General features: G+C 46.1%; 1 protein-coding gene across 2 annotated transcripts in view; it reads left to right on the plus strand.

The window, feature by feature from the left end:
• Positions 1-261: 261 nt before the first annotated feature.
• The window catches only part of CACHD1 (cache domain containing 1), a 100,181-nt gene continuing 72,880 nt past the window's right edge, over positions 262-27,562 (plus strand). Inside the window, exon 1 of one of the 2 annotated variants that reach the window (XM_062617583.1) lies at positions 262-726. In XM_062617583.1, coding sequence (XP_062473567.1) covers positions 523-726 — 204 coding nt within the window. In that variant the 5' untranslated portion in view covers positions 262-522. Of the gene's footprint in view, positions 727-3,079; positions 3,108-27,562 lie in introns of those variants that run through there. The other variant, XM_062617584.1, reaches the window with a different exon arrangement.

Genomic DNA, 27,562 nt, shown 5'->3' on the forward strand with positions numbered 1-27,562 from the left:
GAGGCACATTTTAGGAACGTTTTGCTGACTTTTCAGGGGCACTCTTAGGGCTGTTCGCACCCCACTTGCGGCTCCCGCAGCCTCCGCTCCGCGCCCGGGGCCGGTGCGGGCTCCCCGCCGGCAGCGGCCGGGGCGGGGCGGTAGCGGAGGGAGGGGGGTAACTCCCGTCCCGTCCCGTCCCGTCTCGGAGCTGCCCCCGCCCGCAGCGCGGCGGCACCAGACGCCTCCCTCTCCCCGCGGCGCCTCCGCTCCCGATCCCGGCCCCGCCGCTCCCGCTCCTCCTCCGCTCCGCAGTTTGCGTCTCTCCGGTCGCCTCCGCTCTTCAGTGAGCGGCGGGGCCGCGGCGCGCAGTGTGCCCCGGAGCCGGGCTCCCAGCCCGCCGAGCCGCCGCCGTCGTCCCCCTGCATGGCGGCCGCGCCGCAGCCCTGAACCGGGGCCCGGGGGGGAGGCGGTGCGGGAGTCGCCGGGGGCGGGTTGGAAGCGGCCCGGAGGCGGTGCCCGCGGCTCTCCCGCCGCGGCAGCATGGCGCGGGGCGGTGGGCGGCTGGAGGCCGCTGCCCGGGGCCGCCGCCCGCGGGGTCGGGGTGCGCTCGGCCTGCTCTGCCTGGCGCTGCTCTGCGCGCTGGGAGCCGCCGAGGCCGAGTTCTCCATCCTGGACGAGGCGCAAGTTCTGGCCGCGCAGATGAGGACGCTCGCCACCGAGGAGCTGGGGGTCGTCACCATGCAGGTACGGCCTCGCCTGGTTTTCCCTCCTCCCCTCCCTCCTCCACACGCTCTTCCCGGTTCCTGTTTTGCCCTTTCTTCCCTCATTCCTCTCCTTTTCCCCCCTTACAACTCGCCCTCTCTCCCGGTTCTTTTCTTCTTTGCGAACTTTCCCTCCCCCGGGTGAGGGGTCGCCGCTCCCCGGCCCCGCTCCCCTCAGCACCCCGCGGCTCCGCTGAGGAGAAGGAGTCTGGCGGGAGGGAAGCCGCCGGACTCCCGTTTTGTTTGTAATTTACACAATAGAAACGGGCAGAAAACGCCTCCCCCCGAAGTCCTGAGGGGTGGTTTTTAGCGAAGGGGTCCGATCCCGGCCTTGGGGGTAACTGCGCCGTCGTGGCTTGGTGCTAAACCTGCCCCCAGCCCGGGCATCCATCCCTGTGCCTGCTGGCCAGGAGCTGCGATGAGTCCAGTCTTGTCCCAGACCGCTCCGATCGGGATGAAGAAACGCTTCCCGGCCCGAGAGTGCGTTAGGACAAGTACAGTCAGATGCTGTAGTGCGTTTCGGTGTTGGGGTGAAGGTGGGGATGGGGAATTGTTTGCCTCTCAGCCTTAGAAGTGCGATCTTAATGGGGTGTTCGTGTGTGGACTGGTGCTTCTTGCAGAGTGAGCTGGTACCTGCGTTACAGCCATCGGCTCCCTTGGAGGGGGGGGGGGGAAGTGAAATCAGATCCCAAGCGGCTTCCCGGGGAAGGTACGGTCAGTAGCAAATGCAGTTTTAAAAGCCGCCCCAACTGAAAAGGAGACACTTTCATAGGAGCAGCAGGGGTCTCTACCCAAATGGCCTTTTATCTTCTCTAAACTGGCTTCATTCTCTCACCTCTGAAGCATCATTGTGTTAGCCGGCCTCCTAGGGCTGCGTTTTGTCCGGAGAAACACTGAGCTGTCTCTTGTCCCTCATGCTAAGAAGACGTGGATTTAAATGACTTCACTTAACAAGGTAGATTATTGATGTACCGAATTCAGGGAAGTCACTTTTTTCCCTGGTGCTGTGCATATGCATGTATGTATTTCCCTCAAAAAGATATGAGCATAATCCTGTAACTGGTGGAGTCCCTGGTTAATGCAAATTAAGTCAGTCTAATTGCCTTGCTAAATCTGTTGCTGTTGTTAAAAAAGCCCTAATTCGATCAGCGCAGTGCATACTGTCTTTAAAATAGCAACTCAGAAATACACGTTACCTTGCTGTGTTACACTAGCTAACCATGGGGTGAGCCAGGCTTTCTGCCCCAGAATTGCATCAGTGACACAAACTCGTGCACAGTCTGGATGCTAGTGCTCAGGGATGCAGATAATGTTCAAACTGAGTTTACTATTACCTGGATATTTAAGGCCCCAAAGTAATTTCATGCGGCGAAACCAGTAGTTAAACTCTGAAAACCCTTTTCATAACCGAGCTCTATTTTTATATGCTTAATATTTTGGCTGTCTTAACTCCCATCAAGCTAATGCACAGCCTGTCCTTTGCTCCCCCCTGTAACATTATTACAGCTGTTTAAGATTAAAACCCGGTGGGAACAAACCTCCCCTGATTTTAGAAGCTTCTTTGCCGACTTCCTACAGTAGAACAAAAAAATGTTATGACATATGTCACTGCAGCCCGTGCTTCTCGTTTGATTTTAGGGTAAGAATTCCCCAACCCTGCTCAGGCAGGGCCGGGTGTAGCTGGCACAGAATTAAATGCCCTTTTCTCTGTGAATGAGGCTGTTGGTGCTGTGTGGTGGGTTGCTTGTGCTGCAGGACTATTGGTGCAGTGGGGATATTTGGGCTGATGCGGGCAGATGCCATGGTGGGGCTGTGCTGGGCAGAAAGGATGAGAAAGAAGAAGAGCGAGAATGATTTGGGGGTTTAATTGGGTTTAAATCAAGGGGTGTCATTGGGTTTACTGTAGTGACAGGCCCCAAATCAGGACCTGGTGAGAGGAAGTTGCGGTAGCAAGAGGAAGGATTAATACCCGACCATTTGGGAGCTGTGGTTTTATTTAGCTTCCTAAACTGTAGAGGAGGAAGAGGCAGGATTTAACACTTCCCTTGCATGCTCTCTTCATGCTTTGGTCCTTGCCAATTGTCTGCACATCCTGGTAATAGGCAGGAGGAGGTGTCGCCAGCCACCGGAGCGGGACGCGTCTGTGGGAGAGGGCTTTGGAGGAAGGGTAGGTCTGGGCTGGAGGAAGCATCCAATGAGTGAATGAGCAGGTGGAAACACTTCAGTAGAGTGAAGGTAAGAGGTTGGTTTGGGTGTGTTTCCAGTCTGGAAAAAGAGGGAATTGTAGACACAGCCTCCATAAATGCAGGAAGGGAGGATGAAGTGGAGCCTCCAGAGCGGGCACTAGAGGAGCAAGTGGAAGAGGTAAGAGGAGAACCATGGTGTTTGTGAGCCTTAAATGCTTGTGGAAAAGGGCAGACAGTAACACGTATGGAAGTTGGGAGATAGAAAAGGCATTAGATTTCTGTTGGAGCAGCCATCAGTGCTATCAATGAGATTTGTCTCCTCCGCGCGGCATCTGCTTCCTGCGATACATTCTTCCACCAGTGTTTCATGTCGTTAGTCCAACAGCAAGAAGGACTTTGTGGTTTTAATCAAATGTTGTTTTGCATTCTTGAGAGGAATGAGGTGCGTGTTAATCCACTTTGTAATATGTAGGCTGAAGGTACAAGAAGAGCAAGGATGAGAGATTTGTGATGCCAGCATCAGCCTGACAGTTGTTTTTGGCACTCGCACCGCAGCTTTCTGTTTAAAGGCACTTGCATGAGTGCATTATCTGACTATTACCTGAAGTAATGCTTTTTCTCGCCTAAGTGCTCTGATTTCATACATACTTTTATTCCTTGAATGGTACTGCACAGAGCAGCTGGGGATAGTGTAATGTACGTGACAACTTATGAGATGCACCATTTGCAGAACGCATTGGACTGTGGTTTAACTGTTTCTTATTTAAGTTTCAAATTAGAATATCCACGTTTGTACCATAAGAAGTATTCACTCCATGAGAACATGTTTTGGGTGCTGCAGGCAGAAGGTTCCTGTGTGTTACTGTCCTCAGTGTCATTTGCTCCTGTGGGTTACTGTTACCTGTGTGTCTGTGTGTTACTATCCTGGGTGTTATGTCTCCAGGAGTGGTGACATATAGAAAGTTCATTGATTGTTTGACTTCTTCTATTGCACCAATCAATTATTGTTCCCACCTCCAAGGAGAAGCTGCTGTTTTGTGGTGGGTGCTGGTCCTGTAGTAGGACACAGGTACAGTACCTACAGGCACTCATCACCATTACTTTCCCTTTTTGTTTGCTAGAGCACGTGTTGACAGCACTCGTATCATTACAGGGAGCAGCTTTTGGCAGCAGGCTGCATCCTTGGAAGACCGAGTGCAACCACATCTCCACTTGCCAGTCTGAGCAGCTGTAATACTTGTCGTTACTCAGTAGACTGTATCTTAAATAGCCTGATATCATTTGCAGAGGAGCTGGAGCTTGGTCAGTGAGTAGCTTGTGTGACAGTCCTGCAATATATTCTCCTGTGCAGAGCTGGTACTCGGCAGCAATTAAAAGCTTATCATCCCTTTATACTAAAATCAAAACTAAATTGGTGGTTGTGGCATGACCTATCTGCTGCTAGAGTTTCACCATCCCTGTTACCTGGCTCTTCTGATCCTGGCTTCTGTGACCTGGTTGAAATTACAGAGTAGGTTGTTGGTTCAGACAACTGAAATTCTTGGTTTTGACCAGCTTTAACCTTTTAAAGCTGCAGGGGGTATCCATGGTGAGGGCTATTTTTTGATAGTGTGGGGCAAGGTAACATTTCCACCTCCAAAACAGAGGGATAACACTTGCATCCAGAGTTGAAAGGATTAAGCAGTGCTTTGAAGATGAAAAGCAGTAAGTGCTTCTATAACTTTCAAAATGCATGTTGATGTTTCTAGCCAGATAGTAACAAAAGTTACAGGCCCAGAGGGCCTTGGATGTTTTCGAAGGCAGCTCTGCCATCTTAATCCTTTACACTGACTCCATAAAGGAAGCACAGTCCTTTGTCATTTTCTGCTACTGCTCTTGAAGCTTGGAAGGAAAAAATCAGGCATGTTGGATCTGAAAACAGGAGTTTGCTGGTTGTTTTTTTCCTGTTTGGGTTGGTGGTTGTGTTTTTTAATTATATTAATACTTGTTCAGGTGATGTTCTGATGTGTAAAACAGCAAACAGCACAGTACAAGCTTCTCCAGGTTGATTGCAAAGCATACTATTTACTTATTTTACTAGTAACTTCTTTGGCCGTATGTTTCTGAAGAAGCACAGATTGTGCACAGACCACAGTGACACAGAGATGGGGAGATGTCCAGGGAGGAATAGGGGATAGGGAGGAATCCCTGCTGCCATTGTTCTGGAAAATCCACATTCCTTGAAGATTTCTGGGTGATGGCAGAGAGTTGCAGTCATCAAAACTGTCCATTTATTTAATCCCTTTGAAAATAGACACTGATAGACTACAGTATTTTTTTCCCTAATGGGATGGTCTTTTGGCTAATGGCTGGAATTACGTCTTAGAAGAGAGAAATCCCATTTTGAGCTGCTCTGCACACCATTTCAGATGCCGGAACTGGGGGTTTCCCACATTTCCCTGCTGCTTTCCGTGGGTATTTACAAATAGACCTGTTGGTGACTGCACGGTGCTTTCTCGATGTACAGCGCTGGGTCTGAAGCCTGGACCTCTGTGGATCCTCAGCTACACAGCAGCAGAGAAAACTGCTTCCTTTTTCTTGTTTTTCCTTTTATTTTCAGGTTGCTTCCAGCTTGTGAAGCTGAAATACAATAGAGAACTGCAAGTAAGGAAGGCTGATAAATATTTGACTCTATCTTTTTTTTCTTTTAATTATTATTTGGCAGTAGTGTGCACTTCAGTGATAATTACAGAGCAGAAACCAGTGGAGTAAACCCTCATCTGTTTTACATGATTAAATCTTGGTTTGAATCCAGCTGCAGCAGCCTTGTTCAAGGCGCTCTGAAAGCCCAACTCTGCAGCAATTTCTCATCCTGTTCCACTTGGATTCTTAGGGCTTTTTTTTTCTCCTGGCATGAAACACTTCAGAAAGACAGGAGAGATCCTGGTGGAAGGGCAGGGAAATGGCTGCACGTAGGAGACAGAATGTGAATTTTTAATTAGGCTTTGAGTTGTTTCTTCAAAGCACGAGGACATCGTTAGGATGTAAGTCATGTTGCATTAGCACAGACTGACATTTCACTTCAAACAGGAGGAAGGCAGCTGTCCTGTGCAGATAAAAGTTGCTGAGCATGGTGCAGCAAGGTGGAATGGCAGATAATTACTTGTCCCCTGCACTGCTGTGACCAAGGACCCTGCCAGTCATGGCAGGGACAGGAGGGGTTATTAGCAGCAAGAAATCCAGGTACGCTGTGAAGCGATTGGGAATCTCTTGGCTGTGGCAGGGCTGATAACACATGTGTTAAGAAGGTGCAAAAGTAAATGTAGCGTGTGTTAGCCCTCCTTTTTCTTGGCTTAATTCAGCTGAGGAGGAATGGTTCAGTGCCTGACAGCTGAACGTAGCAGAGAGGCTGCTCTGCTGCCTGCAGCTTGGCCAGGGAGCAGAGAGGGAAAAAGGGAGTGCTTATTGCCAACTAACATCGAGTGCTTCGCCTTCCTTCAGACAGAAAGGCACGATGTGTTTGAGAATGGAAGGAAATGTGAAGTATTAAAAGGAACTGGATGATCTTAAGGTGCTTTCCAACCCTATCTATTCTATGATTCGTGTGTGTGTGTGTGTTTACCAGTTATTCTTTTATGTCTGTGGATAAAAGGAAGGGTTAGCAGATTAGTCTGTGTTTGTCAGAGAGGTTTGGGTTGGGAGGGACCTTAAAGCTCAGCCGGTTCCGACCCCGTGCCACAGGCAGGGACACCTTCCACTAGAGCAGCTTGCTCCAAGCCCCATCCAAACTTACTGTTAAACAGCATTAGTATTTGTGCTTGTTTAACAGTGATTGTTTTCAGTTCATCAGTTATTGGTGGAAAAACTGGCAAAGAAACTATTGGAGCCTTGTCAGCTCAGTACCCTCGTGTGGAAGTGCCCAGCAATGAGGAGGTACCCCAGACTGCTCCATGGTTCGAATTGCTCACGGTTGGGATATAGGGCTGCCCAAGCATGAATCTGGCTGTTGGTGAAGCCAAGCCTGGGAATGGCAATGCTTTGTGGATCAGAGCTTATGGGAGCTTTGTTGGGGACTTAAAGGATTGGCTAATGTCCCAGGAGTGATATTTTTTTGTATGTAGTTGAATAGGAAAATACCAACTTCTGGTCTTTTTTCCTGTTTTCTTGTACATGGATAATTACTTACACTTAATTTTTGAAGCTGTACTTGTTTGATTGTATCAGCCTTTGTTTTGTATATCAGAAATTCTGCTAGGTTTTGGCTAACAGCTCTACTACCTCTCGTGTCACAGGCTTAATGCAGAATAAAGTGTAAAATGATAAAGTATGAGGGACTGCATTCTGCAGTCATTGTTTTCCTGTAGTATATTGTTGTTCAATAACATGCAATGTTAATGAAATCTGGACAGATTTCCTTGTGCTCTCTTTCCCATGGAAAACAGAGTTTAACACCATCGATACTGACCCAGTGTCTGTTGTGAAGACATGCCTTTTCTGATATAAACCAGAGTGCATATGAAGTCATGGCTTGAGTCTTGCATTATGTGTACTCTTCCCCAGTACAGACTTCCGTATGTATCTAATTTAGCAGAGAAAATCTGAGTTGAGTTTGAAATGATGATGGTGCCCCAAGTCAATGCTACCTATTTCCAACCCCATGAAAAGTTTTAGCGGACCCACTTTGTCAACTGCCTGTAAAACCTCTGTAGTCTCCCATGTGATTGGGCAAAAGTATATTTGCACAACTACAATCATTAGTAAAACCAACCTGTTACATCTCCCTTTACCAGCTCCTCAGCCACAAGCTGATAAACCCAGCTTCTCACTAGTGCTGCTTCCCTTCAGGCACACGGTTTTACTCAACTTTGACAATGTGATTTGAAGCTGCAACCACTCCATTAGAACAGAAAAGCCCTGACACCTCTGAGGAAAGCTGTAATTTCACTTCCAGCATTTCTGTGGAGCTGTCTGGCCAGTGCTCTCCGTCTGGTTTTGGCCATCTTTTGCACGTACTTCTGCGATGCAGAAGGAGTTTTTGGCTACGCTTCTGATCGTCGCAGGTGGGAATGAGGCCAGGGGGAAAGGCTTCAAAATAGACACATCTGGCAGTTGCCATAAAGTTTCTAGAAGCTGGGATGCCTTAAGCAGAAGTCCCTGTGCAGGGTTATGTGAGTAGTTTTGTGCTGCTTTCTGTGCATTTCAGACCAGATTGCACGTGAAAGTAAGTTCTGCTTAATAGTGATGATATGATGGTACCACACCAAAGGGATTAGGTACCCCCATGACCACATTGTCTCTGGTTCAGTCCCTGCTTCTCTTGCTTTCAGCACAGGAAGTATTAGAAGTATTTCCTCTTGGGCCGTACTTTCACCTCAAGAGTAATAGCAAACAAAACCTGGGAGGTGTTTGTGGTGATGGGGTGGAGGGGAGAAGGGACAGACCCAAAAATAGCTATATTGGGAGCCTGTTTGCCTGGAGCAAGTGCAGGCTGTGAGCCAAGGCTGAAAAGAGCTTCCCAGCCCTTGGGAACTTGTTGGAAAATAAAGGACCCCCAAATTGTGCAGTTCAGGAGCATAAGATTTTATCACAGCAAACCTTCTTTTGGTGTGATGCTAGCGTTTGATACTGAAATGAATGGCACGTTAGCAAAGCCTCTTGGTTTTAACCAAATAAGCAGCAATCTTCACCACTTCTTCCCTAGAAGCCACATTAGCACAAGGAAGATCAGCTATGGGATCCCTACAGGCTTGTGGTCGTTTTCCCGTACCACATGACAGTGGATGGGGATGAAAACTGGTGGAATATTGCTACACCTGCAGGGAGAGGTGTTCAGCAGCATCCAGATGACAGCGTGGCCAGTGCCGACAGCAGAGCTGTTCCTGGCTGAGGACCGTTCTGTGTCTGCTGTGTATCAGGTAATGTGTGACAGGGTGGGATGATTCAGCTCATCAATGCATCCCAAACCTGGCTGCTGCTTCGGGAATGGGAGAAAGCCCAAGTCCTTGGCAGAGACCAGTCGTGTTTGACTTGCACTGGTACTATTTTACCTCCAAGCAGTAAGGAAGAGGAACAACAAATTGTGTGCTGCTTTTTGGGCTGCAGTGGATGCTGAGATGTTGTATGTGTTGGCAAGCATCAGGTGAGGAATGATTTTTGGGAATCTTTTACAACAGGCACCTTGGTTTGGCTACAGAGGTGTGCACTGTGGGAGCAATATGAAGTTTGCCTGAAGTGTTTGTTTTCAGTGGTAGCCTAACCAGTGCAAATCAACCCATGGGCAAATGCTGGTGGAAGATTGGTACAGAAGAAGATCATTTTTGGGTATTTTTCTGGTTTTGTTCATGGTCAGTGAACTGGCGAATTCTTTTCCCTTGCTTTTCCCAATATGGAATTAATTTGGGGTTTTTGACTTGGATTTTGGAGATCTAAACACCATTTGTGGAGGAAAAGAAAGCAGCAGGGTCTCTCATCATTGCCAGGAGTGTAAAACAGAGGAGGAAGGACCACCGCAACTCAGTGGATCCTAAATTGCAGCTCAGTGTTTTGTTAGGAAGCGGGTGCACTGGCTGCAGGTGCCACTTCAGCTGACAACAGCCAGCATGGTCAAGCAGGAGACACAAAGAATTGTGTGCAATGGGAATTTCTTCCTTGTCTTTCATTTCTTTTGTCAGTGGCTATTCGGGACTGCCAGGTGTCATGTGGGATTTATTCCCTTGGTCTGGCTTGGTGGAGGAAACAGTTTACAGGGAAAACTGCACTTTGGTGCAGGTAGGAGGACAGGAATACGGACTGGGGAGGGCTCGTGTGTCACCATATCCAGCAGTGCTCAGGAGGCTGTTTTAAACTGTATATTTCAGAGATCCTTGCTCTGTTAGATTAAACTTAGAAGTGTTATTCCTGGATACTCAGTCTCTGGTGCCTGCTTGTCATGACTTAAAAAAAGACAAAGGTTAATATTCAAATACATTGCAGGAAAGTTGCATTGCATTGAAACTTCAGTCCTTTTTAGGTTTAGGTTTAGCATCTCATCCCCCCCCCCCCCCCGGCAGAAGGTTGGAACTGGATGATCTCAAGGTCCTTTCCAACTCAAACCATTCTATGATTCTAGGCTTATGTTGAAAATACAAAGCTAACATCACTTATGTAGCCTGCCTTATCCTGTGAGTTCCTGCCCAGTAGTGTGATTTGGGGAAAAATGAAGTCTAGTTTTCATTTTGGGTTGAAATGAAGCTATAATTTAAGATGATACCGTTCTGTCTCTTTTGAATCCTCCTGGTGTTGTGTTTTCAGTAGCTGCTCTGAGGGACATGCTTGATAGGAATGACTGTTTATATCTGTTTGGTAAGAAACTGAATCTAATGATTTTCAAAGTCCTGATCCACCATGATGTCAGATAAAAGTGATTTTGCCTCTCCCTTCATATTTATGCATTTATTCAGGAAGTTGTTGACTGTAAGGCTAGAAATATGTTTAAAAAAGTAGGTGCTGGTAATTGCCAGCTCAGTCTTTGAAACGCTGCTTTTTCATAGGAATCCAAGAATAGAAAGCCTCCAAAAATAAATGAAACCCAACAAACATTGCCATGGGTTTTGGTGCTTGGAATGGAGGATTTCTCTTTGAGGAGCAGAGGTGCAGTGGCTATTTTGAGAAGGAAAGACTTGGAGTCAGGATGAAAAGAGTGCAGACCTGCTATGTGAAGGCTCATTTGAAAAGCAAGACCTGCTGTGTGTGCTCTCTGCTTTGAGTGTGTCTTCTGGATGATTTAATAGGGCCTGAAAATTCTTGCTAAAGGAGAAAAAGAAGCAGCTGGTAAAGGATAATATATTTATAATTAAAAATGACTGTAGAGAAATGCTTTTTTTTTTGGATTTTGAGCAAGCTGCTCTAGTAGAAGGTGTTCCTGCCTGTGACAGGGGGTTGGAACTGGATGAGCTTTAAGGTCCCTCCAACCCAAACCAGTCTGGGATTCTATGAGTCTTTGGAAAGCCAACCGTATCCTGGGCTGCGTCAAAAGGAGCATGACCAGCAGGGCGAAGGAGGTGATCCTGCCCCTCTACTCTGCTTTCGTGAGACCTCACCTGGAGCATTGTGTGCAGTTCTGGTGTCCTCAACATAAAAAGGACATGGAACTGTTGGAACAAGTCCAGAGGAGGCCACGAGGATGATCAGGAGCTGGAGCACCTCCTGTATGAAGACAGGCTGAGGAAGTTGGGGCTGTTCAGCCTGGAGAAGAGAAGGCTGCGTGGAGACCTCATAGCAGCCTTCCAGTATCTGAAGGGGGCCTATAGGGATGCTGGGGAGGGACTCTTCATTAGGGACTGTAGTGACAGGACAAGGGGTAACGGGTTCAAACTTAAACAGGGGAAGTTTAGATTGGATATAAGGAGGAAATTCTTTCCTGTGAGGGTGGTGAGGCACTGGAATGGGTTGCCCAGGGAAGTTGTGAATGCTCCATCCCTGGCAGTGTTCAAGGCCAGGTTGGACAAGGCCTTGGGTGCCATGGTTTAGTGTGAGGTGTCCCTGCCCATGGCAGGGGGGCTGGAACTGGATGATCTTAAGGTTCTTTCCAACCCTGACTATTCTATGAGTCTATGAAAGAGTAATGTAGGCTATTGCCCCCTTTGAGCCAAGTCAGATAAGAACTGCTTTGCTAGATGTACGTACAGGTCAGGATTATTCCAGGCTTTTACCTGTTTTTTATGAATCCACATCTTGGTGCAGCTGCTTGCATACAAAATAATGTTATTGTGTGTTCAAGGCCTTTGACCCCGAACCTTGACTCATTGGGAAGCGCAGGGGGTTCCCATGAAGTTGTACTTTGGGCTCTCTTGTGCAGACCAAAGGTGGAGCAGAGCTGGCTTCCAGCATCTCTCCACCGCTTCCTGAGCTCTATTTTGCTTGTTCTGTGTTGGTTTTGCTGTTCTGTCTCGTGTTTTCCAGCACTATCAGTGTCAGCATCAGGAGAGCACTTTGCCCTCCTCTGTGTGATGTATGTGGTGCTGAGGTGGTTGGTTCTCAGCTCTGGTGTGGCAGATGGATCAGCACAAGAAATAAGACGATTGTAACAGACCCCAGATATTTTGTGCTTGGTGGAAGGTATCCCTGTGGGACTGGCAGTGAGCTGGATGGATGCCTAAGGGCTGCGAATGGGGAGAGCTGATGTGCAGAGCACTGTCTGCATGACAAAACCCAGCGGTGTTGCAACCACCCGCTCTTCCTCTGGGTCTGCAGTGAGGAGCTGGATGGGGGTTTGCCGCTGCTGCCAGGGGATGACATTTCCTTTCCATACTGACATCAGATTCACAGCCTTTTTGGGATTCTTGCTCTGCATGAAGGTTAGAACTAATATTAGCATCAGGCCCTAAGTCTGATCATCTGCTTGCCCAGAAATGTGTTTAAACTGTTAAAACCTCGCTGTGGAAGCTGGGCTGGCAGCGTGGCTTGCTGCAGGTCCTGCAAATGCTGCTATGTGAAGCTGGCTTTTAGCCATACCCATGCTGGTGAAGATTGTCAACTTGTGGCCTTGCTTTGATGCAGAAAGGAAAAAAGGTTCTTTTTTTCCCCTTACCTCTCAATGGACAGAGACTAACTTGCTTTCTCCCAAGGCTGTCAGGAATGGATATCTACCTGACTTAGTCATTCAAAATCTTGGTTGATGCTGAGCCTCATGGCAAAGGGAAGGGAAGAAAAAGATGTAGAAAAGGGTGTAATGGAGAAAGTGGATGAAGTGGCTGTTTACCACTTTGGTTTTGATGACAGCAGGAGCAAATGCTCAGGGGTGCCCCCCCAGTTCCTCCTGATGCCATGAGGAAAGAGCACGTTCCAATCAAATTTTATCTTATTTATTAATTTTAACTACCTGTTTGTCCTCATGCAGGTCAGGGCTTGGACCATCCTTTCTGTTTTACCCCTGAGCAGTACCAGAGGCAGAGTGGTCATAGTCTGAGGTCCCTCTGTGCCACCAAATAGAGAAATGAAAGCACTGAAACATATTAAATAGAGCTTTGGCTGGCATTGCGGGTACCAGACCTATTTGAGTGTTACTGCAGAGGAGCTGTGAAGCATTCCCAGCTACTCATTTTAAACCCCTTGCCTAGTAATAGACTTGAAAATCTTATTGTGCAGTCGAGTTAGTGACTGAGTCTTCACTTTGTAATCTCTTTCTAAAAATGTATGCACATTAACAGGACGTATTTAATAGACATAGTGCCTAGATGAAAGGGCGCTTTGTGGAAGGGGGCTTTTGTGTCCTTTCTGGATCTCTCAGCAATTCCTGCCGAGCTTCCCAAGTCTGGCTGACACCGAGCGGCCCAGGAAAAGACCTTCTCGCTTTCAGCTTGAATGGAGAATAATGGGGAGTGGGGTGGGGTGGGGGAGGGAACCCCCTTCCTGACGCAGGGGGATTGGTACAGGCACTCACCAGCCAAGCATTTAACACGTTCACTTCTTCCTACCCCCAGCTGGGGCTTTGCATTTGCAATGAGCTCTGTGCTACCCTGGCAGCACAAGTGGGGCTGCGTCAAACAATAGCTGCTTCCCAGCCTGGTGACAGTGAGACGACTTTTCTCAGCCCAGGTAGTCCCTTTAGTTCTGGTTTGGGCCACAGATGGGGTTTGTCTGTAATGGCCACTTACCACAACAGCGTTTGATTACTTATTATTTTTAAATTGAGATCTGATGTTCATTTTCATCGTCTGTTCAACTTCTCAGCTGGATTTTGGGTATTACTTTTTGTATGTGGTTCGCCACAGATTCTTGGCGAGAAAGTGATTTTCTTTCTCAAAAGATAAGCTGCAGGGTCATGTGTGTGTTTGGTTTGACCTGGCAAATGTCTTCGTGAGAACAAGAATCTCGTGAATCTTTATTCTCCTGGGCATCTCATTCTCATTCCTGTGGGCTTTGAATTAAGTTTCCACTAGCAAAAAGACCTAAACTTTAACAAAACAATTCTGAAGTTCTCTAAATGAAGGCATCTCCTTTTGCAGTCGCTGCTGATCCACGTGCTCTGTGTGGGTACATGCAGAGGTTGTGTCACCCTTAGGCCTGTTGCAAGGACTGCAGAAAGTGTGTTGCAGTTTGTAAACGTCCAAGTGTGGATTCACAGAGAACATTAATAACAAATAAAAGGGGAGGCAAAGCAAGCCACATGCTTTTTGTTAGGATGGTAGAGCTGGAGGGATGTGGTTGGTGTACTTTGGAGTAGGGCTTCTAATTTGCTTGGATGGTCTGTCCCTGGTGGGAAAGGTAGATGTGCTCTGTGGGTTGAGTTCTTGCTGGTTGCTGTGCAATTGCTGCTCATGTATTTCTAAGATGAGGAGCTGGGGCTGCTGGTGGTTGGGTGCCTCCAAACAGAGGTGTGTTGATAGCAGTAGCTCTTGCAGGGTACTTCACTTCTGCTTCTTGCCTTGGAGCCCAAGCTGCCCATCTTCACCCTATTCCTTGTATTTGCTGTGGTCACAGCTGGAGACTCCATCACTTCATGAAAGAGCATAAGTTGGTCTGTGTCTGGTTTGAGTTGAATGTCTGCAGGTTCCCCCAAAGGGTAAAGCACTGGCTTGTGTGGTGGCTGAGAGCGAAAGCTGAGGTTTACACCCAAGTACCTTCAAAGAGGATTGAAGGTATTAAACTGGAGGATGTTGCAAGAGGAACATGCATTGCCAAAGTGAATCAGGGGTGAAAGGCAGTGGGCTGGGCTCTCCCTGTGTTCCTGCGAGACTTGAAGACACTTCTTGCCTTAGGAGAAATCAAGATATTATGCATTGGTGTCTTTGTTCTAATTGAGAACTGAAAAAGCTTTTAGAGACAAATCACTCAACACCTTTTTGCCAGCAGCCCCAGCAGGAGCACGTAGGATTTCTCTGTATCAAACCAAATAAAGAGCCAACCTGCTTATTTTTGAATAAAGGCTTAATCCCTTTCTAGGTGTGCTTGTAAATGGGTGCGTTCCAGGTACTGTGCACTTTGCTCAACCTCCTCTTGCCAAAGAAAAGCTCTCACATAGGTGATCCCCTTGATTTACTTCCTTCCCTAGGAGAACTGTCTTTCCCTGTTAGTCTCTACATTTAACTCTGTGTTTAATGAAGTGCAGTATGTGGGGTATATGTGCAATTTTATGGTATCTTTCCCTCTGGCAAAGGACTAAGTTGTTCTTAAGTCTTTATCTTTATTTACCACCCATCTTAAAGATAAAAGCTCCCTGCTTTGTGAGCTTTCCCTTACTATTTCTTTTTTAGCTTTGAGTACGACCCTTGCTTCCTTAGAGAGAATGAACCTGGAATTTCTAAGAGCCTGTGGTTGTGGTGTGTTAATTTACAGAAGAAACAGAGTTGTGTCTGCAGGGTTCAGAAACTGTTGATGGCAGCACTGGCTGCTGGAATCAGAAACTGGTAGTTTCCCCCATAATGTGGATATGCATATATTGACAGTTTTCTAACCCAGAGTGTCCCTGCTCCAAATTTCCCCTGCTTAGAGTTCCTCAAAAACATGCCACTGTCAAAATGCTCACTTGGATTGTGACTCGTTTAGTAAATAACTGTGTGTTGGAAGGTGGAGCTGAGGGTTTACATTCAGAACTTGTGGGAAAAATCCTTCCCTGTGAGGGTGCTGAGGCGCTGGCACAGGGTGCCCAGAGAAGCTGTGGCTGCCCCATCCCTGGCAGTGTTCAAGGCCAGGTTGGACACAGGGGCTTGGAGCAAGCTGCTCTAGTGGAAGGGGTCCCTGCCCTGTGGCAGGGGTTGGAGCTGGAGGAGCTTTAAGGTCCCTTCCAACACAAAGCAGGCTGGGATTCTGTGAATTAAGTAATTTCAGATTAAGATTAGCAGGAACTTCATCAGAAGCATGGAGCAGGGACTTCCCAGCAATCACCTTGCATGTGGCATCATGATAAACGTTCATGTTGGTAACGTTGTGCTAGTTTCAGCTGAATATTATACGAACACGTCCCCTTGCACTGGCCCTTCCATGTGCATGGGCTTCTTACACAGATGTGATGTTACCTGTAGCCTGAAGGAGCTGGTTGAAATTCATCACCTTTGTGAATTTGGGGTCTTTTGTAAGGCTTTTTCACCAGTCAAGTGCATCTCTTTTCTAATACCGATATTCAGCGAGCTTGAGCTGCTTCTGCATAAGTTAGAGGTATTTGAGGTTATTAGTTTCTAAAAGGAGGTAAAGCGCCTGAAACTTCTGTGGGTTGATTGCAATCCCCTATGCAATTACCTCACACTTTCTACCCTACTTGATAGTGAAATATGTGGAGAAACTCAGTGTCTGCTGTGCAGCAGTTCTGTGAACTATAAAAAGCCTCCATGTTCCGAAAGCTAGATGGATTCTCTTAAATTTTTCATTATTTCATTGCATATTTGCTGCAGGTTTTGTGTTCTTCACGTTTGATCTCCGCTTTCTTTAGGGGAGAGTTGCACGTTGAATTGAAAATCAGGTTTTGGGTTTGTCAGATGAAGGTTTCTCATGAAGAATGGTATTTGTTCCTTCTGTAATAGCCCCTGCGTGCTTTGCAGCCTGGGATAACAAGTCTTTTATTTTGTTTTCATCACAAACCCCCCACTATTGTTGTTATTACTATTTTATTTTTGGTGACTAAAACCCGAAACAGGAAATGACCCGAGACACAGTTTCCATGACACCCTCTCGCTTGAATCCAGTTTTCCAGAAGATGAAAGGCCCCAGCAGCCTTTTGATAGTGAGCAGCTAATTGGGTGGCTGATAGAGGCAGGTTTTTCTGTGTGGAAAAAAGAAAGGAGGAAAGAAGTGGAACAGCTGTGTTTTGGTACATATGGATAATCCCAGATAAAACTCTCCAAGGACAAGGCAATACAGCAATGCCTCGGTGAAAGGGAAATTAGGAATCTCTGAAAGCATAAATCTGGCTTGGGGGGGGGGGGAGCTTGTATTTAAAATCTAAATCTACTGGAATGAATGTGTTGCTAAACAATGGATTTGTCAAGTTGGACCAGAACCTCTTGCTGTGTGTGAAATGGGGTGGTGGGGTTTGTTTCCAGGCAAATCCCAAGGCAAAGGCAACGTGCTCAGGTTTCTTTGCCGTTTCCTTTGCTCAGGATGTCAAAGACATTTGTCGTTTTGGAATACACATTTAAATCAGAGAAGTCTCTCCTGCTGATACTGGGGTGCTGATGAGTGCGTTAACATGTGTAATCTCTGCCTTCCAAAATGTAAATATTTGAAATAGATGAAACGCTGAACACAAGGACTCTTCTGATAAATGGTTTGCATCCTAGGTACTATAGCAGATTAAACACTGGGTATTCAGACAGTTTTAAATGAAGTTTATTTTACTTTCTGAGACTTGACATGATACAAAGTGCAGGTTCCCTGTATGCATATAGCTGGATACAGAAATTGAGTGCAGAGCATGCAGTTCGCCCTTGTTCATTTTGCCCTTTGCCATCCCACTTAGTTTGGGATCTCCAGATGCCTGAACAAATTGTTTCTCCTCGCAGTGGGTGTTTCAAGTTGCTAAACCTGTGAGGCTGTTACTGATTGGTGTCTGGCATCTAGTTTTGATGTGAGAGACAAGTTCTGAAGGAATCCGAATGAGTTGGGCTGTCGAACAAGATGTGCCCGATGATGGTGCAGTTTCTATGTGATAGCGTTGGCTTCTCCTGCAACATACAGTAGGTGTTTCAGTGCTGCTGTATTTTATATCTCATAAAACAATTGCTACAATTGATGGCTTTTTGATCATTAACTGTTAGTAACATTGTCCCATCCAGATACTGAAGCTCTTCCCTGTGAGGGTGCTGAGGCGCTGGCACAGGGTGCCCAGAGAAGCTGTGGCTGCCCCATCCCTGGCAGTGTTCAAGGCCAGGTTGGACACAGGGGCTTGGAGCAAGCTGCTCTAGTGGAAGGGGTCCCTGCCTGTGGCAGGGGTTGGAACTGGATGAGCTTTAAGGTCTCTTCCAATCCAAGCCATTCCATCAAACTAGGTTTTAAAAGTTCTTGGTTTAATTTCCTGACAACAGGAGGTATGGACAGGTTCACTTGCAATCCTATTGAGCACAGTTCCAGATTTACTCCTGTGGAGTCGGAGGAAGTGGCTTTGAGTTGTGAATTCAGATTGTGGTTAGATGTGTTGGCAGATGATGGCACATCCAACCCTGCAGCTGGGTACTGTGCACAGAGGAGGTTGTTCTCTGGGCATATCCTCCTGCTCTGTCAGGCCTGGGGTTGCAGAACAAGCTCAGGAGAGCCTGCTTTGTTTTCAGCCAGGATCTATCAAACTGACTCATCCTACAGCCTTGTGGGTTAGTCCTGATAGCAAACCAGGTCAGGTATTCAGGAGGGTTACAAAAGTTGTTGTGCTGATCCTGCCTTCTCTGAGGGTCTTGCTTGCCCATCCAGTGCCACCAGGCCTTTGATCCATGCCTTGGGCTCTCTGAGCTGGCTGCACCCACCTGTGCAATAAAACCTGACTCCTTTCCCCCACCCTGAGATTATCCTGGGCTTTCAGGAACGGTTGGATGGATTTTCAGAGTTTCCTCCTTCTTCAGTAGGTGTTTTTCTGTCCAGACGGAGAAGATAATTGCCTTATCCAGTGTGTTTCTTGCCGCTGTGTTGGGAACACGTGTTTTCCTGTGAAGTTTTGAATACCTGGAAGGGAAAGCTGTTGTAGGAATGGTTTCAGGTCACTGTTGGCTAGGGACCTTGTATGGTCTCCATGGCCATTTGGTACCCTGTTGGTCCTGGAAGCTTGTTTTCTCCTTCTGAACTTTTAATGCAGAATATGCCACCTAGGTTGGCATACTTCAAATTAAGTGAAATAGTTATAGTAATAGTAATGCTTTTATCTTCTGAATATCAAAGCAATCCTTTCTTCTGAATGCAGGAGACTAGCTTCTCCCCACTGAAAGCTATCTAAGCCAACAGTTGTTAGTTGTTCACAAAGACTTCAGTGCCTCCTGAACCTAAAAATCCACTGCAAGCAACCAACAGGAGATGGGTCTGGAGGAATTTAGCCCAGCGCTGGCTGATTCATGCAAGACCTTTCCACACCATCATGCACTACTAACTTTTGCAGTTGTAAGGAAGCAGTTCACTGTCTGAAAGGGCTGCTTCAACGTGATTGAAGGAACCCCTCTAAACCAGCTTGAGTGCTTGTGTCGGGCACTCCTTCTGTCTTCTCCAATGAAGATCCTGTTAGGCCACATCTGCAGTCGCACTGCCGGTTTCCCTCTGCAGCCCGAGCCTGAGGACTGCTCATTAGCTCCCTGCCTGCCTGTGAGAGAGGAGCATGTAAAATGAATCCAGGAAGAAAGGGCCCTGGTGACACTGTGGGAATGCAGGTGGGCTGGAATGACACTAATGTGCTAATGGTGCTCTTCACAGGAGGCCGGCTGCTCTCTGCAATTCCAGGGCTTGTTGCTGTCATAATCCCAGGGGGGTTTCACCAGCTCTTCCCAGCTCTCTCTAATAATAGAGTCTCTAATACTGGGGTGTATGTGAGGATTTGGTGAGTGTTTTGTGAGGATTTTGAGAAATAGGTGCTCCTTGCTTCAGGAATTGGGAAGTACTTCTTTATTGATGAGCAAAGCGTGGTGTTTTTACATGGGAGGCAGAGGGTTGTGTGTTCCTGTGCAGCTCTGACAGTCCTGCCACGCCACGGATCATCCTTCTTTTCCTCTCCGTCTTGTAACAAATCTGCTCTGAGATTAAATAAAATCAACCTGCAAATAATTGTGAATTTCAATGCTAAAGAAAACAAGTACTTCATAGAGATGCTGGTGCCAGAGCGCTGCTAAAACAGATTTATTCTCAGGAGGACTTTATATGTTTAGCAGGCAGGAAATATGTACCTTTTTTAGCATTTATCTTCAGACCAAGTGGAACAGTAACTGCTTAATAAAGGTGTTTGTCTTAAATGCGGCTATTCAGGGCCCTGTAGAACAAATAAATTGGAGACTAAGCAAAATGCAGCTTAGCTACAGGAAAGATAAAGTTGAGGGGGAAAAAGGGGAACCGAGGGCTCATTTTTCACTAGTACTGGTCTACATCACTGTAATGGTTTAAGTGCCTCGAGGGGGTTGCAAATGTGATTTATTTACATTGGAAGGGTCTTGTATACTTCCAGCAAAGCACAAAGCAATGAGTAAATGAGTGTTAGGCTTAAAAACTGCCTGATGGACTTTATATTTCATCAGCGGTACCACTTGGTGAGTATTGTTGTAGCAGTCATCTCCCTTGCAGTATTGCTGTGTGATGATTTTGGAGTCTCTGCACGTCCAGCTGCATTATGCTGGTTTCTGGAAGTCGGGTTGCACTGTGCGACCCCTGTTGCATACCAGCTCATCTCTTTGTGTAGTGAGTTTGGGTAGAACCCACCACTTTCCACACTGCTGGCAGCTCAGTGATAGAGATTCCTACTGAATATTCAAGGTCCATCAGGCACTGGACATCCCTCAGGCACTAGCAGTGTTGGTACATACAGCGTGGGCTTGGTGGTGCAGCTGTAGAACTTCAGAGGTTCCTCCCTTGGCTTACTATTTGAGGTAAGGAATAATTGGGGTTTAAGCTTGCCAGTTTTAAATCAAGTGATGATTCTCTGCCAGTCTTCAAGAACTTGTCCTTCAGAGGCTTGTTCTCGTTTGTTTTGGTATGAAAAGTGCATTGTGCTGGGTAGTGATGGCCAAAGAAGAGGCAGGTTCCTTCAGAAGAGAGAGCTTCCACACATCCAATGTTTCTGTAGCTGAAAGCTGTGTTTCAAGCAGCTGGAAGATCCTCCTCAAACTCGTGTTTGTTGTGAAACCCTGCTGTGCCTGAGGTTAGTGCAGGCCTTCTCGGGGAGATGGAATAAAGCTCAGAACACTTTGGCCTCGTTTTTAACCAAGACATATGCTTACATTAGGGCTTTGCCAGCAGTTGAATCTTGCATGGTGGGGTTTTTTGGTGGCTGGTTTGGCTTGCTTTCCACCATACACGTTTCAGGTCAGTTTTGGTGCTGGGATGGGACATGCCAAACTCTTAAAGCAACCCTAAGTTTGCAAACTGTAAACTCAAGACAAGCAGTTTCTATGGTTTAAATGCCATTTTACTTTGTGCACTCTTTCAGCAAGGAACATGTCACAAACTAGTTCATGAGCCTCCTTTCCCGCAGTTACTTCTACACTTTATGCATTTGATGGTTTTATTGTGCTGGTCTCCTACTCTTTTTGGTTATCTATTTTAATTGAGAGGAGCACTGATATTTCCCCTATAAAATAACAGATCAGACTAGGAGGTGTTACAGCTGAAATTACGTTTTGATTACCCAGATTAAAGACGCTGTGAGGGCTGTAGCAGCTCTGCTTTGAAGCCAGGCTGAGAGAACTGGGCTGGGTCAGCCTGGAGAAGAGAAGGCTCCTGAAGGGGAGACCTGAGAGCAGCTCCAGTGCCTGAAGGGGCTGCAGGAAAGCTGGAGAGGGGCTTGGGACAAGGGATGTAGGGACAGGCCAAGGGGAATGGCTTTAAGCTGCCAGAGGGGAGACTGAGATGAGCTCTTAGGCAGAAGCTCTTCCCTGGGAGGGTGCTGAGGCGCTGGCACAGGGTGCCCAGAGAAGCTGTGGCTGCCCCATCCCTGGCAGTGTTCAAGGCCAGGTTGGACCCAGGGGCTTGGAGCAAGCTGCTCTAGTGGAAGGTGTCCCTCCCCGTGGCAGGGGTTGGAGTTGGAGGAGCTTTAAGGTCCCTTCCAACACAAACCAGGCTGGGATTCAAGGACTGTTTGCAAATAAAACCCAAGGACATAACAGGTCATTTGTTTTATGGCTGCTTTTTTGTTGTTTGCAGGGAGCTGCATGTTGTACGTGAAAAACTAAACCAGAAAGGTTCCTGATAACTTCTGGGGGGCTGAGCAAGGAGGGGTGCTTAGAGTGACATGGTACCAAGATTAGGGAGGGTATGAGGAAGGTACTTAATTTTGGTTTGGAAAAGAGAGTCTCTGAATTGTCAGCACTCCAGGATCAAGCAACTAAACCTTCCAAAACCCTGTAGAGCTGCCACACCAAACCAACGCAAACCAGGACACCGTCTGCAAATGATTCCTGCTTCATTCTCTGTATGGGTCGTGTAATGAAATAAGAAAAATTCCAACTTCTTCTAATTGTAGATTTTATCATGCAGAAGTGTTCTAGGCTTTAAAGCACTGTAGAGGCTTTGCTGTGACTTTCATCCTTTGAAGAAAACCTTTGTGTCCTCCCTGCTTTGTTTGAACAGAGACATCAGCTTTTCTAATCACTTTTCTGTGAATAATAGCTCATGGTTGTGAATAGGTGGAAGTTGAATGCAAATACATGAAGAAATCTTGGATTAACATAAGCAGCTAGTGATTGCTGTGTTTATCCCATGGAATACCTTCCTAAACTGTTTTAAGGTTGTGTAATTCTTCATCTTGAGCTGATAGACTTGGATATTTCCTGGCTGGCTGCTGCACGCTCGGGGAGGATTGTGTTAGCATTCCACTTTCCTGTAGCTTGATGCAAAGGTCACCGCCTCGTAATTCCTACCATGTGGAACAGAGCACATACAGCACTGTGTATTCTGTCTGGATTATTTATGTTTTTATTAGATAACGCTCGTACTGGAAGCTTCCCTTTGTGGATGGGAGTGGAAGCGCAGTGGAGAAGGGGGCAGGTGGGAGCCAAGTGTGGCACATGGGGAAGAGGGACACTGTAAAGGCAGGGATGTTGCCTTGAGATGCGGAGTACACAGATGGGAATTGGTGGCCTTTACTTCGTATTTAGTATGAAGTAAGCACACTTCAATACTGATAATTGTTATAATTGTCTTACCATGATTTTTACTTATAAAATACATATATAGTATGGAAGTGTAAATCCTCCACCATAAGATACAGCTGCTTTATGTTGCTACTTACTATTCCATCATTTGCAGTGTAGGGAGAAGCAGGAGCGCACCATAGAATCACAGAGTGGCTTTGGCTGGGAGGAACCTTAAAGCTCACCCAGTTCCAACCCCTGCCACGGGCAGGGACACCTTCCACTAGAGCAGCTTGGTCCAAGCCCCTGTGTCCAACCTGGCCTTGAACACTGCCAGGGATGGGGCAGCCACAGCTTCTCTGGGCACCCTGTGCCAGCGCCTCAGCACCCTCACAGGGAAGAGCTTCTGCCTTATATAAACACCATATTGTTTAAACCCCTGATTTAATGTGTCATGGGACACTAGAGAAAGGTCTTTGCCTTGCATGCAGATGGGGCTTTCAGAATCTTCAGAAGATTTAATTTTTCTTTATATGAAATATATTATTCTCTGACTTCTTCCTGACCCTGAAATTCGTGACGTTACTGCATCTTTATCGTATCTATTTTAGGATGGACATTCCCTTTTGAAATCTTTTGAATATTGCCTGCTGCTTTTGATTTTGTAACGTTAGTCTTCTGTTTGTATCCTTGTTGTATTTAAGAATGAAAAGACATAGAAAGAATTAAAGTCAAGCTGGGGAGGTGAGACAAGCGCTAGGGTGCATTCAGTTTAAGTCTATTGGTTTCCAGTGTCTTTGCGTAGTAAAAACTGTGTTGTGAAAACAGACATTTAAATTGTGCCATGGAGATGATCTGATTCCACGCTGAAACAGGGAGATGAGGCTAATTTGTAGGTATTAGCAATTTTTTAGTTTATTACAGTTAAAATTTATTAAGTCATTTAAGATAAAGCACCATAGCAGCGTGATGAAAAATCTCCTATCCAATCCATCTCCTCCCCCCCCCCCCCCCCTTCTGACAGTTACACACTGACATCAGTGTAGCATTAACTGTGTTTGACAACAGGAATATCTATTCCCAGAGCACCATTAATGTACTTCAATTCTGTCTACATCCAAAGTAGATGAGGCCAAAGTAGCATTAATGCCTTTATTTCTCCTCAGTGTCTGAACTCGCTAATCCCAGTACCAAAGTGGATTCCAGTGTCACTTCCACATGTTCAGACAGATGTGCAACACACAGATAATTGCACTTAAAAGCAAAAGGAAGGAATTTATTTAGGTTGCTGAGCTGGAGGTGGTCTATGTACAGCCTTAAATCCTTAATTCAGTTTCAGGTTTGTAGGCAGTCCTGTTGGGCTCGTGCGGCCTTGCTTCATGCACAGTTTAACATTGGATGCTCTGCTTACACCAGAGTAGTATTTTTCTGCCTATTCAGCACAAGTCATCATGTATTCATCAAGATAGTAACTATTATCCTTAAATGCTTTAAAAGAATTCCATGTTTTACTAGGTTACTGTTTGCTGTAATGCAGCAGCATGGAGCAAGTATCTGCTTTCCATTGACATCTCGTATTGCTGAACTTGATGAAATTCAACAAATGAAAGCTTGGCTGAGTTACTGAAAATGAAATGAAAGCTATTTTGAGGAAGAAGATGATATTAAACATTCTAATTTGAACCCCCCTTTGACTGATACATATTATATGTGCGCTAAGCATCCTCAAAAATGTAATATGAATGAACAGTAGGAAACCTTGCAGTACTGTGAATCATTGAGATTTTATAGTATCAAGTCCAAATGTCTGCCAAGGGATTCTTGATTAATGGAGATGGCACTATGCACATGATCAGCATGAGTGCTTCTTAAAGAAGAGAGTTCGTGTAAGTAGTATCTTCTGTAGGAAACCACAGCAGAGATGCGTTTTGAATGAAGGAGCAGCTTTTTCTCCAGAGGTTCCAAAATCTGTTAGTTAGACAAAGCTAAACATGAATTGAAATGAAAGGAAAAGGTCCAATAGTTCTCTGCTGGTTTGAAGCAGAAATGGTTTTAATTGTGTTTATTTACCAGGAGCAGTGGTGATTGCTTCATACTTTGTAGATGTTTGATGAAAAAGCAGCTTGTAATAATATTTAGAGAAAGAATGAAAAATAGCAGTTGCCTCTGTCATTGTTTCAACGTTCACAACGTGCGTGTGCACGAGTCCTCTTTGACCTTTTTGGTAGGTACAACCCACCTGGCAATGGCATCGTGTCAGGAAAGGAATTAATACTCCCATTATAAGTTTCCCAGCTTGTTGTTTTCTGGAAGGCTGGTTCCCTCCAGTTCAAGTTCCTTTTTCCCAGTGGAAACCTACTCCCAAATTCTGTTGTCGGCCCTGTTTCTCCTGTCCTCATGTTGTGTTGTGCTGCACTGACTATAAATCACAAGGTTGTGTGGACGTGCAGGGTCCAGAAAGGTGCATGTAGGTGTGTAGCACCTATCTTGTGTGGTTTAGGTGGCAAAACATGAATCTGATGTCAGTCAATTGGAGATTTTCATTCTGTCCTCTATAGCTGGGCTCAGTCATAGAACCATAGAATGGTTTGGGTTGGAAGGGACCTTAGAGCTCATCCAGTTCCAAGCCCCTGTATGGGCAAGGACACCTTCCACTAAAGCAGGTTGCTCTAAGCCCCATCAAACCTGGCCTTGCAAAGGCTTCTTAAACACGTGCTCCTGCCTACGGCAGGGGGGTTGAGCTAGATGATCTTGAGGCCCTTTCTGACACTAGCTATTCCATAACTGTTCTATAGCAGCTTACAGAAGCTCACGGTAGTGCAGGTCTGCTGGAGCTGGAGTAGTGTGTATTGAATATTCCAGGGCAAACAGTGGCAGATCTGGGACAGCCCCAGCTGAAAACACCTCCTGCTGTGACTCTGAGGATGTTGGGCTTTCATGTGAAACCACAGGAATCTGACCACATGGGCAAGAGTAGCCCATACATTGAAATAGCTGCAAAAAGCCTTTCCACTGACTAAGGAAAAGGTGCCTATGCAGGACTAACAAAATCCTGCATTGTAATCTGATGTGTCATCTTCAGACAGGTGAAAATGCCTTGAGAGATGGTTTTGGGGTGGAATTCTTACAAACTTCAACTTGTAATTCCTAGCATCCATTTTCAAACACAGGAATCATTCAGATGTTGCTCATCTCAGTACTGTTAATCAGCATCTCATCGAAAGAGTGTCTACTCTGATTTTTAAGCTGAGATTCAGCCTCATTTCTTTCTGCTAACTGTTTGTATGTTAGTTATGAGAATTTCAGCAAACCTAACTTTTAGAAGGCTGAAACCATTATTCTTAGGAAATACTCTAGGCTGTTCATTCAGCAATAGTGAATGACACTTGTTTGCATGGTGTATGTTTATTATATCTAAGATGATAAAAGCTGGTTTGCTAATATTCAAATAATTGGTCAAATTCTGGTCTGGGTTCTGATTTCTTTTTTTCATCAGCGTTTTATGTTACTTTTTGCAATATGATTTATGTTAAAGTTGCTGTTGTGGCAAGGGAAGCAAGCAGAGCTGAGGCTGGTTTTATGTTATAAAGCCATGGTTGAATGACTCCCTGAATAATGACAGTGTCAGGGGGTCTTGGAGACCAACGTTGTCTCTACAAAAACTTGTATTTACACATCAAATCATAATCGGCCAGGTTGGAAAAGCCCTTTAAGCTCATCCAGCCCAACCATTGACCACCACTGCCAAGGCCACCCCTAACTCATGGCACTGAGGCCTCATCTCCACAATGTGTGAACACTTGCAGGGATGGTGACTGCAGCCCTGCCCTGGGCAGCCTGTTCCAATGCCTGAGCACCTTCTGGGGCAGGAATTGTTCCTCAGCTCCATCTAAACCTGCCCTGGTACAGCTTGAGGTCGTTTCCTCTTGTTCTGTCAAGACTTCTTGATACCTCTTGTCCTGTTTAGCTTGAACAGTTGTACTTACCCGAATAGCCCCCACCTGAACACTGCTGATTTTAAGTGAATTTGAAGTGTGTGGTGTTCATATGGAGAAACGAACATGGTAGTTGAACTGTGGGCTGTCTATGTTGGGGATAGCCAGTTTAGACATGGAAAAGAGAGGTATGCCGAAGAGCCACCTCTCTCCTTTTTGATGGGGATGACTTTCTTTGTAAAGACAAAGTGAGACTGCTAGAAAGTGAAATATGAAAAAGCTCTTTTGCTTGGTGTCCTGCACAGCTTGGTCTTCTGCAGCGGGTCCCTCTGGCCTGAGCCCTCTCCATCTCAGCAGCTGCTTCCATGGAACCATCCCATCCTCTGGGACCCACAGGCAGCACCTTGGAGGCCCACCCTTGTCTTGCAGCCTCCTCAGTTTGTAGAACAATGAGGGGCAAAATGAAGGGCTCTTTGCAAAAAAGCTGATAATTCATTGCTCCCAAAGGCTGGATGTAGAAATCCTCATGGGATGGATGGATCGCTTGGCAGGAGTGCTACAGAAAAATGAGGCCAGCTTTGCTTTTCTTCAGCGCCTTCCCTCATTAAATCTGGAGCTTTCTTTCCGCTTTCTGGGTTGGAATCCACTCTGCTCTTGATTAACACTGGAGGTTTTGTTTGAGTTTAGTTGTTGGTTGGGTTTTGTTTTTTCTTTCCTCCCCTCACTTTCATGTAAATGATGTCTTGCTATTTTGCTTGCTTTTTTTCTTTTTTAATTAGAAGAATAAATGCTTGCATTCATGCACAAATTGCTTTGATGTGCTGCAGGAATTCGATTCATGAGCTTCCCCTTAGTCTCAATCTTTAATTTACTCTTTTTTTGTGCATGATAACATCTAATGGCTCTGCTCTTTCCAGAAGATTCCATTGGTTTTCCACGGGTTGCTCTACCTCCTTCTGTGTCCAGAGATAACAAGTTAAACATGAGGAAGAATGATC

The sequence above is a fragment of the Pezoporus occidentalis genome, unplaced genomic scaffold (genome assembly GCF_034315485.1).
Source record: "Pezoporus occidentalis ecotype Australia unplaced genomic scaffold, CSIRO_AGI_Poc_V1 ctg198, whole genome shotgun sequence".
Taxonomy (NCBI): Eukaryota; Metazoa; Chordata; class Aves; order Psittaciformes; family Psittacidae; genus Pezoporus; species Pezoporus occidentalis.